Below are 14,736 nucleotides of genomic sequence, written 5' to 3'. Positions count from 1 at the left end.
CTTCTCACCTATCCAGCATGTAAAATATACTATTTTGATTAAAATTGGTCATTATTATTAAAGATATTAATTATCAATTAAATCACCAAATTTTGCTGAAAGGCAGGGTAACCTGTTGGAACAACCTTTATCAAAATGTACAACTCTCAGATTAAAGTGAAGAAATTTATTATGTGCCGAGAACAAATATTCAACATCTAATCTAAATGACAAATGAAACGGATAAAGGACAATACCACATAATAGCTTGCTTCTCCCAAATACTCCCAAGAAAAAAACAAATCAAAGTTGAAAAACCAAAAGACAGCTGAACGTTCCAAAATGTGAAGGATGAAAATTTGATTGGGCTGTTTTTCATGGTGGGCAGCATGGGTTTCCCTTGGGTACTCCGATTTCCTCCAAGTCCAAAGCTAAATGGAGACTCTAAATTGTTCATAGGTATGAGTGTGTGAGTGAATGGTGCGTGTGCCCTGCAATAGATTGGCGGCCTGTCCAGGGTGCAATCCTGCCTCTTGTCCAATGCACGCTGGGACAGGCTCCAGCACCCCCCGCAACCCAGGATAAGCGGGTATAGGTAATGGATGGATGGATGGATGTTTTATATGGTTTGGGTTAGGGTTTGGGTTAGTTCCAGTTACTCTGGATGAAACGTTAGATGTGAGGTGTCCACATACTTTTGGCCATGTAGTGCTTGTACGTATCAAGAAAGAGTCATCTCTTATAAATATGGCTTGATGAAAAGCATATGGCTGGATGGAAAGTTGGATTTTACTATTAGACTGTGGTGATGCATGCAGCTTCATCCCTTTTAAGAAAGTGGACTGGTGGACTGGACTAGTGGAATTCTTTCAAATGTACCCAAGGTATACACCAAGCTTGGTAAATTGGGCAGCAGTGTAGTATAATGGGTTGCAGGTTCAATTCCCTCATAGGACACTGCTGTTGTATACTTGAGCACAGTACTTACACTGAATTGCTTCAGTATATACTTCAATTTTTTATTTTTTTTAGTATCAATAACAGCGTATGCTAAATTCCTGTAACATAATGGAATACCATTCTTTCTATGTAAGCACAGACGTGGGATGTGGCAGGACAGGTGTGGGTGGTCTCTGGTATGGGTTACATGCTTCTCTTATCAAATACTTCCCTGTGTTTAATTTTTTAAGTTTTACATTATTTATTTTATATCACCATGTGAAAATGTCTTTCTTTTCTTTTTTAACGTGAAACTTTACTTCTGCTGGCATCTTGGCCAGGACTCCCTGGTGGAAGATATATGGCATCTCAAAGGGACAAAATAAAGGATACATTAAATAAAAACAAATAAACAAATAAACATGTCAGAGATACAAAAACTAGCATGTAGCACCACAGGGTTTGAACATGTGGAAAAGCAAGTACAAGACTGAAGTACTGCCAAGAAGAGAAGGGTATTGATGCAAGGTGCTGTACTGCTGATATACAGTGAACCTCCCTAAGACCCAGGAGGAAATGAGGCACAGGTTAAATTAGAGAGATTTAAATTAGAACGGCATGTTGGGAAGAGTGAGAGCAGTTTTTGAAAATATTTGTTTATGAAGACTAGATAAAGCCATTGATAAAACTGATTAGGTTTATTTTGCAGATGCTTTTATCCAAAGCGACAGTTTGACCTTATCTTTTCATCAAAATATGCTTAGTGTAGCACATGGAATTCCTTTTATAACCTGATGCATTAAGCTTTCCATTGTGATGGAAGTTTTTTGAGCACACTGTTACTGAAAAACCTGAATGAGAGTGAAAAGTTTGACAAGCACCCTAGTGCTGTCAAAAAATATTAGAAGTTCGAAAACTATTCGAAAATCTTTTTTTTTTTTTTTTTAAGTTCGAACCTAATTTTGAGCATTCGAATATTAGTTTTGGTCCCGCGTTTTGGATTCCGCGTTTTGTAATTAACATAAATATACAGGCTTTAATTTCATGCGCGAATCATGTTCATGCACGCAAAGTTCATTTCCTGTGCTAACGTTACGTCCTCTGTCACATCAAAAATATTGAAAACTAACGGTGGAAATGGCAGCAGCATCGGAGGAGTTGGTCCCACTAGCTGGTTGTAGAAGCCCTGTTTGGGAATTTTTCGGCTTCTTGGCCATAAATGGTGAGGTCAAGGACAAGGAAAGAGTTACGTGCAAGCTTTGCAGAGCAAGTCTGGTGTATCCGTTTGAATCGTTTTTGTGTTAAGAAATAAACAAGGATTTCCTATAAACAATCATTTCCCTATTATTGTGATTAATAAATGCCGAGTTGTAGCAAATTACATCCACGAGAAAGTGCTTTATTCATTTGCGCATTAGGCTACAGAAACTGCAGGGGGCTCATTTATAAAATGAACTTGCGTGCACGTCAAATGAAGACCTGACGTAGAGCCACAACCGTTTCCACCGTCAAGTCGAGTCATGTTGAAATTTTATAAATCACTATTGCGACGTGATTTTCTACATTCACGCCACACAGTTGATCCAAAATACGTTTTATAAATGAGGCCCCAGATGTAGTAACCTAGTATGAAAGTTCCCCGATGTCCCCTATTCTACTGCCCGCTTCTGGAAAATAATGTGCAGGCCAGTTTAAAGGGAGCGTCACGTGCATATTGCGCCCGACAATAAACAGCTTAATTTTGTGAATTATAGGCAAATGATATTCGAATATATTTAAACGCTAACTAATTACAAAAGCTAATATTCGAACTCAATTTCGTGGCACTTTTGACAGCCTTAAAGCATCCACGTTAGCCACTATATCACCCCTTTCACAGTTATTGCTTCTCTGTCTATGCCAGACTTCACATCTTATCTTGCCAATCTTGCTGCAGCTGTAAAAAATAAAAAATAAAAAAAAGGCCAAAACGATGCTGGGATATATAGCCAAAAGTATTGAGTATAAATCTAAGGAAATTATGCTTATCTTATACATTTGTTAGACCACACTGTGTGTACAGTAGGATAATATGATTATTATCCTACAGTTAGGATAATATGATTATGTTAGTGTATCTGGCAGGATTGTTTTTGTCTGATTAGATGTGATTAGATGTGATTCCAGTGCTAGTTTGTACTTGGTAGGATTCTTGCTTGCTGAACAAGCTTACTCTACAGGGTTGGAGTCCTGATCGATGTGGTCACTTCTGGCACTACGATCCTTACTTCACTCTAGTGTTTCTTTTGCACCTCTACATCATGAACCTATGCATTTGTTGTAAGTCGCTCTGGATAAGAGCGTCTGCTAAATGCCTATAATGTAATGTAATGTACAGTTCTGGGGACTGTACTACAAGAAAGATATAGAGGCTCTGGGAAAGGTTCAAAGAAGAGCAACCAAAGTGATTCCTGGTATGAAAGATAAAAGCTATGAGCAAAGACTTAAGATGCTTAACCTCTGCAAGCTTAGTAAAAGGAGTCTTAGGGGTGATTTGATTGAGGCTTTTAAATTAATAAAGGGGATCAACAAAGTGCACTACAAGAGATTTTTCAGGTTGAGTTCTGTTAATAAAATGGTAAATTCTGTACAGACATTAGGAAGAATTTATTCAGCATTATTGAGCATTGTTGGGATAAATGGTCTGTTCTTTTCATTATGTTGTTAAACCTATCCAAATTGAAATATTGTGTGTCTTTTTCCCAGCTATATTCTGCATCCAGATGCTAATTATACTGATGGTGGTACCCTCTGGAAATCCACAAAACAAATATTCTTCATTTACCAATTCTCTCTTTTTGACTAAGCCCTGTATTTCAAACAAATGCTGTCCTTTTGGAGAGCTCCCTCATTCCCCATCTTCCACCATCGTCAGAAGACATCTCTTCAGACAATACAGTACCTGGACTAACTAACTATCACCACTCTGCAGGGCACTCCCAATCTGGGATCATTTTTTATCATGCTACACATGTACCTCCTGTCCCATGTTCATGTTATATGTACCTCCATCCAGCACTTATTGTCCTTTGTATCATAGTCTTGATGTTGTATCTTGTCATGCCTCTTAGTTTTCTGAGCTTACAGTCAATTAGACTACAGGGAGGTAGGAAGGGATGGGGAGAGGTGCAGCCTGAAGTGGTGAGTCTTCAGTTGTCGCTTGAAGGTGGTCAGGGTCTCAGCTGTTCTGACCTCCACGGGAAGGTCATTCCATCATGGGGCCAGAACAGACAGGAGACCTGATGTCTCAGCCAATGTCATGTAAAAATAAATCATGAATAAATGTTTGGTCAGGAAAGTGTTTGTAATTTTTTTCTCTGGATAAGACAAAAGTGAGCCTTATAGGGCATGCATATTTACAAAAACAGGATTTTAAGGACCTTGTCGGACAAGCAAGGATTAATTAAGAATATGTTTATTTTCTGAATCCAGCAGTTCCAACAGTCAACGCTCTTGTTAAAATGTCAACAATATTGTCAACAGATTCAAACAAAGTTGAGGCGGTTGGGGCTTTATGCCCATTGGAAAAACCGGTTAGGCTGGTTTAACGTTATAGCTCAAGGAAATGTCTGAAAATTGCCCTTCCCAAAAGTTCTTATGAAAAATGTAAAAATGTAACCGCAGAATTTGGCCAGAAACTCATATGGGTGTCTTACGACACCACCCCCTCAGTCTTAAGACTATTTAAACAGGCACCGATTCTTCTGTAAACCAAAGCCATCCAGAGGAACAGACAATTTTATCTGAAGTCAGTCATCTGAGGACACAGGTCAGTTGTTTCAGCTTCTGTCATATATTGAAAATGCACTTTCATGCATATGTGTTTATGCGTGCACATGCACAAGTGCTATTGGTAACATTTATGAATATTGTTTATTGTTTATTTATTTGGATCCCCATTAGCTGCCACTAAGGTAAGAGGTACTCTTCCTGGGGTCCACACACAACAAAAACATAACATATAATATAGTGACAATAACTTTAACTAATCCATTATTATTACTCATTACTCATTAAAGGGGCAGTTCACTAGAAAATAAAATTAAGCTGTTTCAGCTTACATGGGGTGTTATCGATCCATTCAAGATTCTTTCGAATTTTATAGATATCCGTTGCAACTCATTCTGATACAATGGACCTCAAAGAGCCAAAAATATACATTTGAAAAACTCAACAGCAACATCGCTTTCAAAATATAATATCCAACAGTTCAAATTTAATATTTATTCAGTAAATTAATTTTATATTCATTCATATTCTTAAAGCATGTAATGCTCTCCGTTCCCTGCACGTAGCTTAAATTTCCGAAATGGATTTGCTGCTGTCCCATTCTGCAAATGCTCTTTTACTGTTGATGCCTCAGCTATTTCTGCCAAACAGTACAGCCCATCTGGCCTTAACCTCCATAAGGAGCATCTCCATTTCACACTCTGTGAAGTTTCTCTCTTTTGCTTTGCAGTCTGCCAGAATTTCCTGGTACACTGTTGAATTAATTGTGCCATTGATCTAAAATAGTGCCCCAGGACCACTGCCAGCAAAACATCTCCAAAATATCAATGACCCACCTTCATATTTGACCGTGGGTATGAGGTGCTTCTCCTGTATGCATTCCTCTTTTGCCACCAAACATGTTGATGGTGTGTATGGCCAAAACGTTCAATTTTGGTCTCATCTGACAATAGCACTCTCTTCCAGTCATAATTCCAATGAGGTTTGGCAAGCTCCAGATTCTTGGTTTTGTTTATTGTGCTCTGAAATGTTCTGAGTAAGGACCCACACGCAGACCAGGGAAATCCAAAAAACGTTGTCTTTAATCAGTCCGAGGTTCGAAGCCAGGTAATCAGAGAGAGGACGGTGCCGAATCGAGTTTCCAAAAGAATAGTGAAAAGACAGGCAAAAAATCAAAAACCAGGAGATCAGAATGGCAAAGGTACAAAGGGACAGGCAAAAGAGAAGTCAAGGCAAAGCGAAGGTCAAACCAGAAGCAAACAAAACCAAAAGGGGCAGGCAAACTCGAAGTCGGGCAAAGGGGTGTCGCAGGAATCTCGATAGACAAAGGCTTACTAACAATTGGCACAATGAATTCAATCAACGTTCTGACGCTGAACTGGTGGAAAAGACTGACATTTATACACTGGGGAAGGTAACAATCAAGGAGGGGTTAAGTGAGTGAGAGAGGAGTAACAAACAACATCCAGGTGAAGAACATTAGGATAACTAATAAAATGACAGGGGACTGACAAAACGCGGACTGGAATCACATAGACAACAATGATAATAGACGGCCTGGGTTAAGCAGGTAAAACGCGTGCAGAGAGAGAGGTGCAGTCAGAGCAAGAGACAGGTGCAGGCAATTGCAGAACTCAGCGTTAGAGCAGGCTAGAAAGAAAAGGGGCGGAGCTACAGTGCAGCATGGAAAAGGGGAGACTGGTTAATGTATTAGTATAGTGATCTAAACTATCAAAAACCCAAAACTAGTGTGTGTTAGTCCATTAGTAATATTCACATGTTAGTATATTAGTGAGGTTAGTACTTTACAATCTATAAGTTAGTAGGGATTAGTAGAAATGAGTAAAACTAGAAATAAGCAGGAAGCAAGTAAAGCGAGACTGGAAAGAAGGGGGGAAACCACGAAAACCCGGAACCACCCGAATAGTGAAATCACACAAGTACAGGGGAGTGAAGCAGCTCAGGGAACACAGACACAGAGACAGTACTGGGGAGACAAGTGACCGGGAATACAGACTACAACAGTGCTCAGTAAGGTGTGTCTTCCTGCCACCCTTCCAAAGAAGGGTGGCACATTGGTATGGAGGTGCCATTAATTAGTTGGTATGGAGGTGCCATTTTATGTTTTTTTTAGACTTGTTGACTGCAAGAAACAAACCAATCTTTGCAATTCTTAAACAGCGATCCTTGGGTTATTAATGGCCTCCCTCACCATCTTCCTCACCATCCGTGGGGACAACATGCACTTGCTTCCTCTTCCTGGCAAATTTGCAACCATTCCATATGTTTTACACCTTTTTATTATTGCCCTTACAGTGCTAAGTGGTATGTTTAACCGTTTATGTCTTTTTTGTACCCATTACCAGAGTTGTGACGGTAAATTACCATCGATCTCTTCTGAATTGACAGTTATTTGGCTTTTCCCATGCTGATGGATGACAAAGGGATTTTGTATGCTTGTTACCTCATTTTTATTCTCTACTGAAACTGGAAGTGATGGAATGACACAATATAGTTCCTTTAGACTGAGATGAACTAAATGAAGTAAAATTGTATTGCCAATTTCATTTTGTTTGGTTTTACTTACAATAATTGTTAGGGGTGCCAATAATTATGTTACCTATGGTTTTCAGAAAAAATTAGATTACTTAATAAAAAAACATTGAAGCATGAGAGTAAATGTATTTAAATAAAAGTATATAGTTTTCTCATATGTTTGAACATAACATATAGATTATTATCTGTGTCATTTAACCTGGCATACAATTAAAGATACCCTTTTCTACTCATTTTATTTATTTTATTTATTATTTTTTGTTTTGCTCATTGCAGCCTTTTTTCTTCATTTTTATTAAGGGTGCCAGTAATTCTGGAGCCCACTGTATAAAGCTAAGGTGAAGTGGTGAACTATTATTTATTATATTGTTAGTTAGTAAACTTAAGCATATTTAGAATATGTAGTTTGACACTGTTTTAAGTGCTGCTCGCTTCAATTAAAATATGAATGATTCATCATCATATTTGCTTATCTCTGTGGATGTATCATTGCACATGGAACTTGATGGAATAACCAAAACAAATTCTCAATCATTATTTTTAGATGCCACATTAGTTGTTTTATAGTTCAGAATATAATGAACAATGTTTGGCAATGTAGGAGTCTCAATGCTCTAGGCTACAACATGCATTTCTTTGCTCACAGTAATGTGTTGTAAGTCAAGTTTTCACATAGGGGGTGGTGGGAGGTTATGCCTAGGTCCAACAGTAATGCTTAGCTGTTCCTGCATTGCATAAAAAAGCCTCATTCTGAGAAGGTTGCATTCTTGTTGACAGCCATGAATTCTGAGGCTATTGAAACTGCAGCCCTCGGACGCCCCCTGCACCCTGGCATGCTGTATGACTGTCGCAGTGACACCTTTATCCCAGGTAATGTACCTGCTAAACACACCTGTATCACAGGTAATGTACCTGTTAAACACACCTTTATCACAGGTAATCTATCTGTTAAACACACCTTTATCCCAGGTAATGTACCTGTGAAACACACCTTTATCCCTGGTAATGTACACATTAAACACACCTTTATCACAGGTAATGTACCTGCTAAACACACCTTTATCACAGGTAATGTACCTGTTAAACACACCTTTATCACAGGTAATGTACCTGCTAAACACACCTTTATCACAGGTAATCTATCTGTTAAACACAACTTTATCACAGGTAATGTACCTGTTAAACACAAACCTATTCCCTGTAATGTACCTTTTAAGGACACCTTTATCACAGGTAATGTACAACTGAAATCAGGGTCAGCCTCACATTACCAAATACCTCCAATTTGACCATCCCAGGCTTGTTTATTAAAATATTAATATATACTGTACTCTGGATATTTATTATTCATTATTACTATTATTATTTATTATTAACCTTCGGTATGGACTTATTGTACATCGTTTGGATAAAAGTGTCTGGCAAATAAATGTAATGTAATGTAATGTACTATTATTCCTCTAAATATGTACTTCAGGTGCTTAAATAGTAATGAGAATGTTAATTATAAACTAAAGAACTTTCTTCTGGTTTAGGAGTCTCTCTGTGGGATCAAGCAGCTATCAAAAAAGATATGAATGTGGAACCACAGCCCAACACGTATTTTAATTATGTTGCGTCCGACTCGATCACTGAGAAGACCAACCTGATGGACGTGAGTGCCTCCCTCAAAGCCAGCTTCCTGTTGGGGCTGGTGGAGGTGGAAGGGTCAGCCACTTACCTGAAGGACACCAAGTCCTCCATGCGACAATGCAGGGTCACGATGCAATACAAACAGACGACTGAGCTCAGGCACCTGACTATGACCCAACTGGGACATGTGACGTACCCCAAAGTGTTTGACCAGAAGACTGCTACCCATGTGGTCACAGCGGTGCTGTACGGGGCTGAGGCCTTCATGGTCTTCGATCAGATGTCTTCTGATGAGAAAGACAAGCAAGATATTCAGGGGAACATGGACGTGATGATTAAGAAGATCCCTACTATTGAGATCAGTGGTAAAGGGAAAGTGGTCCTGACAGACGAGGAGAAGAAGAAGGTGGAGAATTTCAACTGCACGTTCCACGGTGATGTTACTCTGGAACAGAACCCCTCCAACTACGAGGAGGCCGTGCTGGTGTACAAAGAGCTTCCGAAGCTGCTGGGGGCGGATGGGAGTAAAGCTGTGCCTGTGAGGGTCTGGCTCTATCCTCTGAAGAACCTGAACTCCAAAGCAGCCCAGCTGGTGAGAGAGATCTGCACGGAGCTGGTGACACGTTTGGAAGCAGTGATGGGCCAGTTGCATGAAGCTGAAATGAGAGCCAACGACTCCATCAAACGGTGTCTGGCTATCAAGGCCACTGATGTAACAGACAAGCTGTACAAATTCCAAGACAAACGGACCGTTTACACTGAGACCCTTCTGCAGAATATAAGTAAGGTTCTGCCAGCTATCCGGGAGGGTACAGTGGAGGAACAGAAGCTGGTCAACATCCTGAAGTTCCATGAAGAATCATCTTTCACTCATGACAAAATGAAAAAATGGCTTGATGACAAAGAGTCTGAAATAGGGGTCTTGGAAAGTTACATCAGTCTTCTGGAAAACATTCCAATTGTGCTACCCGGGCCTGAGCTGAACAAAGTTCTCTTTGATCCCAGAAACAAAACTGTCTACATCTTCACCTTCACCTCACTGCAGTATGAGGAACCGTACCTCTCAAACCTCCACGAATGCCTGACTTCAACAAAGTTCAAGAAAATGGAGGAGATCTCTGTGGCTCGTGACCTCAGCTTCAAAGAGGAGGCCCTGCCGTGGTTCAGTGACCCAGCGATCTCTCAGAGAATGAGAACGTTTGTGACGGCATTTGTGGGGTGGAAGAAGCTACCCAACTTCTTCATTAGTTACGTTCCAGACACCTCATTCCATGGAGCTTCTCTTTTTACATATGACGAAGGGCAACTGGCAAAAAGGGTATGAAGGGGGAGCTTGCAGGGTGGGGCTGCAGAGGATGCACAAGAGAGGTGGAATGGAACATTCAAGACACACTGGCTACTCAGGAAGAGAAGAAGAAAAGTAACAGAAAATAAGAAAGCTGGCATGGATAGATTTGCCTCTCGCTCTCTCTCTCTCTCTCTCTCTCGCTGCTTGTTTGTTTCGTGCTCTCTCTTCCTCTCTCTCCCTCACACACACATTCCCTAACATGATTTTGTTGAATAATCAAAGATTAAATTTTGTAATCACAGTTAAGTTTGATAATCAGATCTTTCTCTGAACTGTGTTTAATGTCTGAATATTTTTATGTAATTTTTTGTTTTGATTATACATCATAATAATCATAATAACAATAGTTACCATAGTAATATATTGCTGAATGCTGATTTCTTTGATTGTTTCATGTTCAATATTGATTAATGTTTTGTGTTGAATATTGATTCATGTGATTGATTAATGTGTAAATCAGTTTATACTGATGTTGCAAAATGACAATAAAACTTTTAAACATTAATATTCATGTAATATCATTACTTTTAATGTCAATATTTAACACTTTAAGTCTCAGACTTGGGCTTCACATGTGATATTATAACTGTGCAGTCACTCAGCACTGCGTGAAAAACAGTTTCTGGAAGATATTTGACCCGTTAAATTTGGGTGTATCAGTCATGAGCCGTAGTCTCCCCCTGTCAACACGTGTATTCCCAGAAACCTCTGCGCGCTCCCGGACCATGTCTGATTGGCCCACACAGGAATTTCACGGCGTGTCCTGAGACGTTGGACGGTCACGTCTGGTCATTTATGTACGCCAAGTGTCTGGACAGTAACACCAACGTGCACAAAATGATCTCCCTTTCCTGCCATGGAACTGTGGTTTCCAACATTCACGCGTGCCGCACACAGCAGGGAATGAGTCTGCTTCCGGAATGGTGTCCAGCCCCGTAAATGCACCTTAAACCGTGCATCATGTGAAAACGTCAAGAGTATAAAAAGTTCCAATTCCCTGTTCAATTATTCCATTCAAAACATAAATGAGGGGCGGCACAGGCGGTGCAGTGTTGACAACACTGTCGCCTCACAGCAAGAAGGTCGAGGGTTCGAATCCCAGCTGGGGACTTTCTGTGTGGAGTTTGCACATTCTCCCCCATGTTCACGTGGGTCTCCTCCCACAGTCCAAAGACATGCAGGGTTAGGGTAATTGGAGAGCCTAACCTGCCCTTAGGTATGAGTGTATGAGTGAATGGTGTGTGTGCCCTGCGATGGAATTAGGGACCTGCCCATAGTGCATTCCTGCCTCTCACCCACTGCATGCTGGGATAGTCTCCAGCACCCCCCCACCCCCCCACCCAAAATAAGCAGGTTAGATAATGGATGGATGGATGGTTGATCAAATATGGGAAAAGTCAGGAAGGAAAGAGTACATGGATGGAAGTTTAAATGCTACGAAAAGCATGTCATTCAGCCAGTGGTCCTCAGTCCTGGCCTTGGCGAGAAATTGATCAAATAATTATGGCATAATTATGGTTTCACTGACCTGTGCAGCTGCTCTGGGACAGATGTTAGTTTCAGTGTCCAGATGTGTCCTAGTATTATTTCATAAAAATCATAATCGGGTGATAGTCCGGGATATTTACAGTAGCCTCACTCACCAGATGAAGTAACCTTAGTTAGGGCTCCATGATACTGCTGTTAGCTTTGGGACCCAGACAAACATAATTTCCAGTTGATTATTCTTAGCACAGAAACATTGTTTACAAGATTCCCAGATGAGTAGCACCTTTACCTACTAGGACAAGAAGGTCTTAGTGTCAGAGAACTATTACATGAATGTCTGGCATCAGTAGATAGTCTTTCTCTTCGCCTTGGTGCCCATTTCATTACATTACAGGCATTTAGCAGACGCTCTTGTCCAGAGCGACTTACACAACTTTTTTTTACATAGCACTTTACATTTGTATGGATATATACTGAAGCAATGCAGGTTAAGTACCTTGCTCAAGGGTACAACGGCAGTGTCCTTACCCGGGAATCGAACCTGCGACCTTTCGGTTACAAGCGCAGTTCCTTATCCACTGTGCCACACTCCGTCCTGCATATCCTGCATATTTCAGCATATCCTAGTCTATCAACATGTGTGCAAACCCGTGTTTGCGCAAACTGTTTTGAAGTTCATGGAATCAGATGAACTTGTCTTCTTCCCCCGAAAACAAATCTAAATAAACTTGCTTTCCTCCCTGCAACCATGTCTAAATCCTTACACAACCATATAAAGCAGGATTGTCCAATCTCATTCAAAAAGGGCCGATGTGGGTGCAGATGTTTGTTTTAGCCCAGCACTAAGACACCTGATCATACTTAAAGTCTTGATTGTAGGCCATGATTAGTTGAATCATAATTTTTTTTATTTAACTTTTTTGTGCAAGTTAAATAACTGCTCTCATTTTTAGTGTGGGCATTTCCCGTTGATTCAAACAAAACCTATTATGACCCTGTACAGCATTAAAAAATATTGCAACAAGTCCATGGTATTAAGCGATCAAACAGAATTTCACTTGCAACATCACTGTCAATCATCATCTGTGCTTAATCTGTGGCAATTACTTTATCAACTCAGTTTATTGAGGTTGTGCAAAATGGAATAATTGTTTGAAATGGGGCTTGACAAAGAGGCTATTGCAACCTCTATCTGGTGGAGGACTGAAGTACCATGTGAGAAAACAGAGGGGAGAGAAACTGGTGGCCCTGTTCATTCAATGCACCATATTGCAGTGAGGAAATCTGGCCAATAGGTGTCACTGTAAGCTCACATGCTGCACCGCGTATATGGCGCAACACTGCATATGGCACGGTCTCGTATTCTGTAGCTGATGTATACACGACATCATTTATGCAGGCTTTTAGATGTGTCTGCCATTTTTTTTCTATTCAGGGAAAAAAACAGACAAAAGTTTTTTTGTATAGAATGTGAACCTTCATCTGAGATGTTAGTTGAAAAGAGCAGAAAAGAACTGAAGAAACATACTTTCACTCTTCTACAATTTCTCCTTTTTTTACCAGCCACCCAGGCTACCAGTTATTTGGCAAAGAAATGCACTGGGATGAGAGACTCTAGATGACGTCACAGTGATGTCATAGCAAAAGACTGCAGAAATGGACTTGAGCCTCATCTCTGCTCACCTCTCGAACCCGTGAATCTTGGGATCAGGTGGACACGTCTCCGACGACGGGTGTTCTCTGGTCGGGCGCCTGTCACTGGTGAGGCCCAGACATTTTGGTTCCGCCTGTTTCTTTATTAAACAAACAGACGGGACCTCCGAGCCCAAATCTTCCATAAACCGCACGGATGGACGGGTGAGTGACATCTGCAGCACCACGGGGCCACACCTGCGCAAGAAAGGAAAAGCAGAAATGGAGGAAAGAAAAGCTCGAGGAGAAACTGTCCCGTCTGTCCCGTGTGGTTTAAAGGGCACGGAAAAACCCTGCAGACACCCAAAACGCAGATACCATAAAAGATAAGAGCCAAAACGCAGATACCCTAAAAGATAAGAGCCAAAACGCAGATACCCTAAAAGATAAGAGCCAAAACGCAGATACCCTAAAAGATAAGAGCCAAAATGCAGATACCCTAAAAGATAAGAGCCAAAACGCAGATACCCTAAAAGATAAGAGCCAAAACGCAGACACCCTAAAAGATAAGAGCCAAAACGCCCAGTAAAACACACATTATGAAAATTCAAACATTTGTCAGGTGTTTACGTTGTTCATTGATCATAATATTTACAAAGCCTTTGGTAACATTAGGAGATTGAAAGAGGAAGCACTTCATTTGAATGAAAAGTGGAAAACAACATGTCAAGCTCCCTTGCTAGATTTTTTAAGATAATGCGCCTGATTTGTTTTCCGTGTGTGTCATCATTGTTCTGTGGCCAATTGACACTCTGGAATATCAAAAAAGTTACTGTGCACGGTAAAAAAATAAATAAAACAAATGAATAAATAAATAAATAAATAAATAAAAAGTAGCACTGGCAGAAGCTGGTTATGTCGAGTCCCCCTCACCCTCAAGACGCATTCAAACGTGCACAATGCACCATTAGGCCCAGATATTTTACAGTTAGACTATGAACATGCGCACACTGCAACATTAGGCCTAGATATTTTACAGTTAGACTATGAACATGCGCACACTGCACCATTAGGCCTAGATATTTTACAGTTAGACTACGAACATGCGCACACTGCACCATTAGGCCTAGATATTTTACAGTTAGACTATGAACATGCGCACACTGCACCATTAGGCCTAGATATTTTACAGTTAGACTATGAACATGCGCACACTGCACCATTAGGCCTAGATATTTTACAGTTAGTCTACGAACATGCACACACTGCACCATTAGGCCTAGATATTTTACAGTTAGTCTATGAACATGCGCACACTGCACCATTAGGCCTAGATATTTTACAGTTAGACTACGAACATGCGCACACTGCACCATTAGGCCTAGATATTTTAC

General features: G+C 40.4%; 1 protein-coding gene across 1 annotated transcript; it reads left to right on the top strand.

The window, feature by feature from the left end:
• The first annotated feature begins 4,673 nt into the window (after positions 1-4,673).
• Positions 4,674-10,611, top strand: LOC118219920 (stonustoxin subunit alpha-like). The gene is made up of 3 exons (XM_035403412.1): positions 4,674-4,726; positions 8,020-8,112; positions 8,778-10,611. The coding sequence occupies exons 2-3, from the start codon at positions 8,022-8,024 to the stop codon at positions 10,196-10,198; spliced, it is 1,512 nt and encodes a 503-aa protein (XP_035259303.1). The 5' UTR covers positions 4,674-4,726; positions 8,020-8,021; the 3' UTR covers positions 10,199-10,611.
• Positions 10,612-14,736: the final 4,125 nt, after the last annotated feature.

The sequence above is a fragment of the Anguilla anguilla genome, chromosome 2 (assembly GCF_013347855.1).
Source record: "Anguilla anguilla isolate fAngAng1 chromosome 2, fAngAng1.pri, whole genome shotgun sequence".
Lineage (NCBI taxonomy): Eukaryota > Metazoa > Chordata > Actinopteri > Anguilliformes > Anguillidae > Anguilla > Anguilla anguilla.
Note: the sequence above shows the minus strand (reverse complement) of the source record. Positions and strands in the feature narration are given on the sequence as shown.

What these genes read in the sequence shown, in the direction of transcription:
- LOC118219920 (XM_035403412.1), top strand. Translation starts at nt 8,022, where the DNA reads ATGAATTCTGAGGCTATTGAAACTGCAGCCCTCGGACGCCCCCTGCAC. An exon ending in CAGTGACACCTTTATCCCAG is followed by an intron (nt 8,113 to 8,777) that starts GTAATGTACCTG and finishes CTTCTGGTTTAG; the next exon opens with GAGTCTCTCTGTGGGATCAA.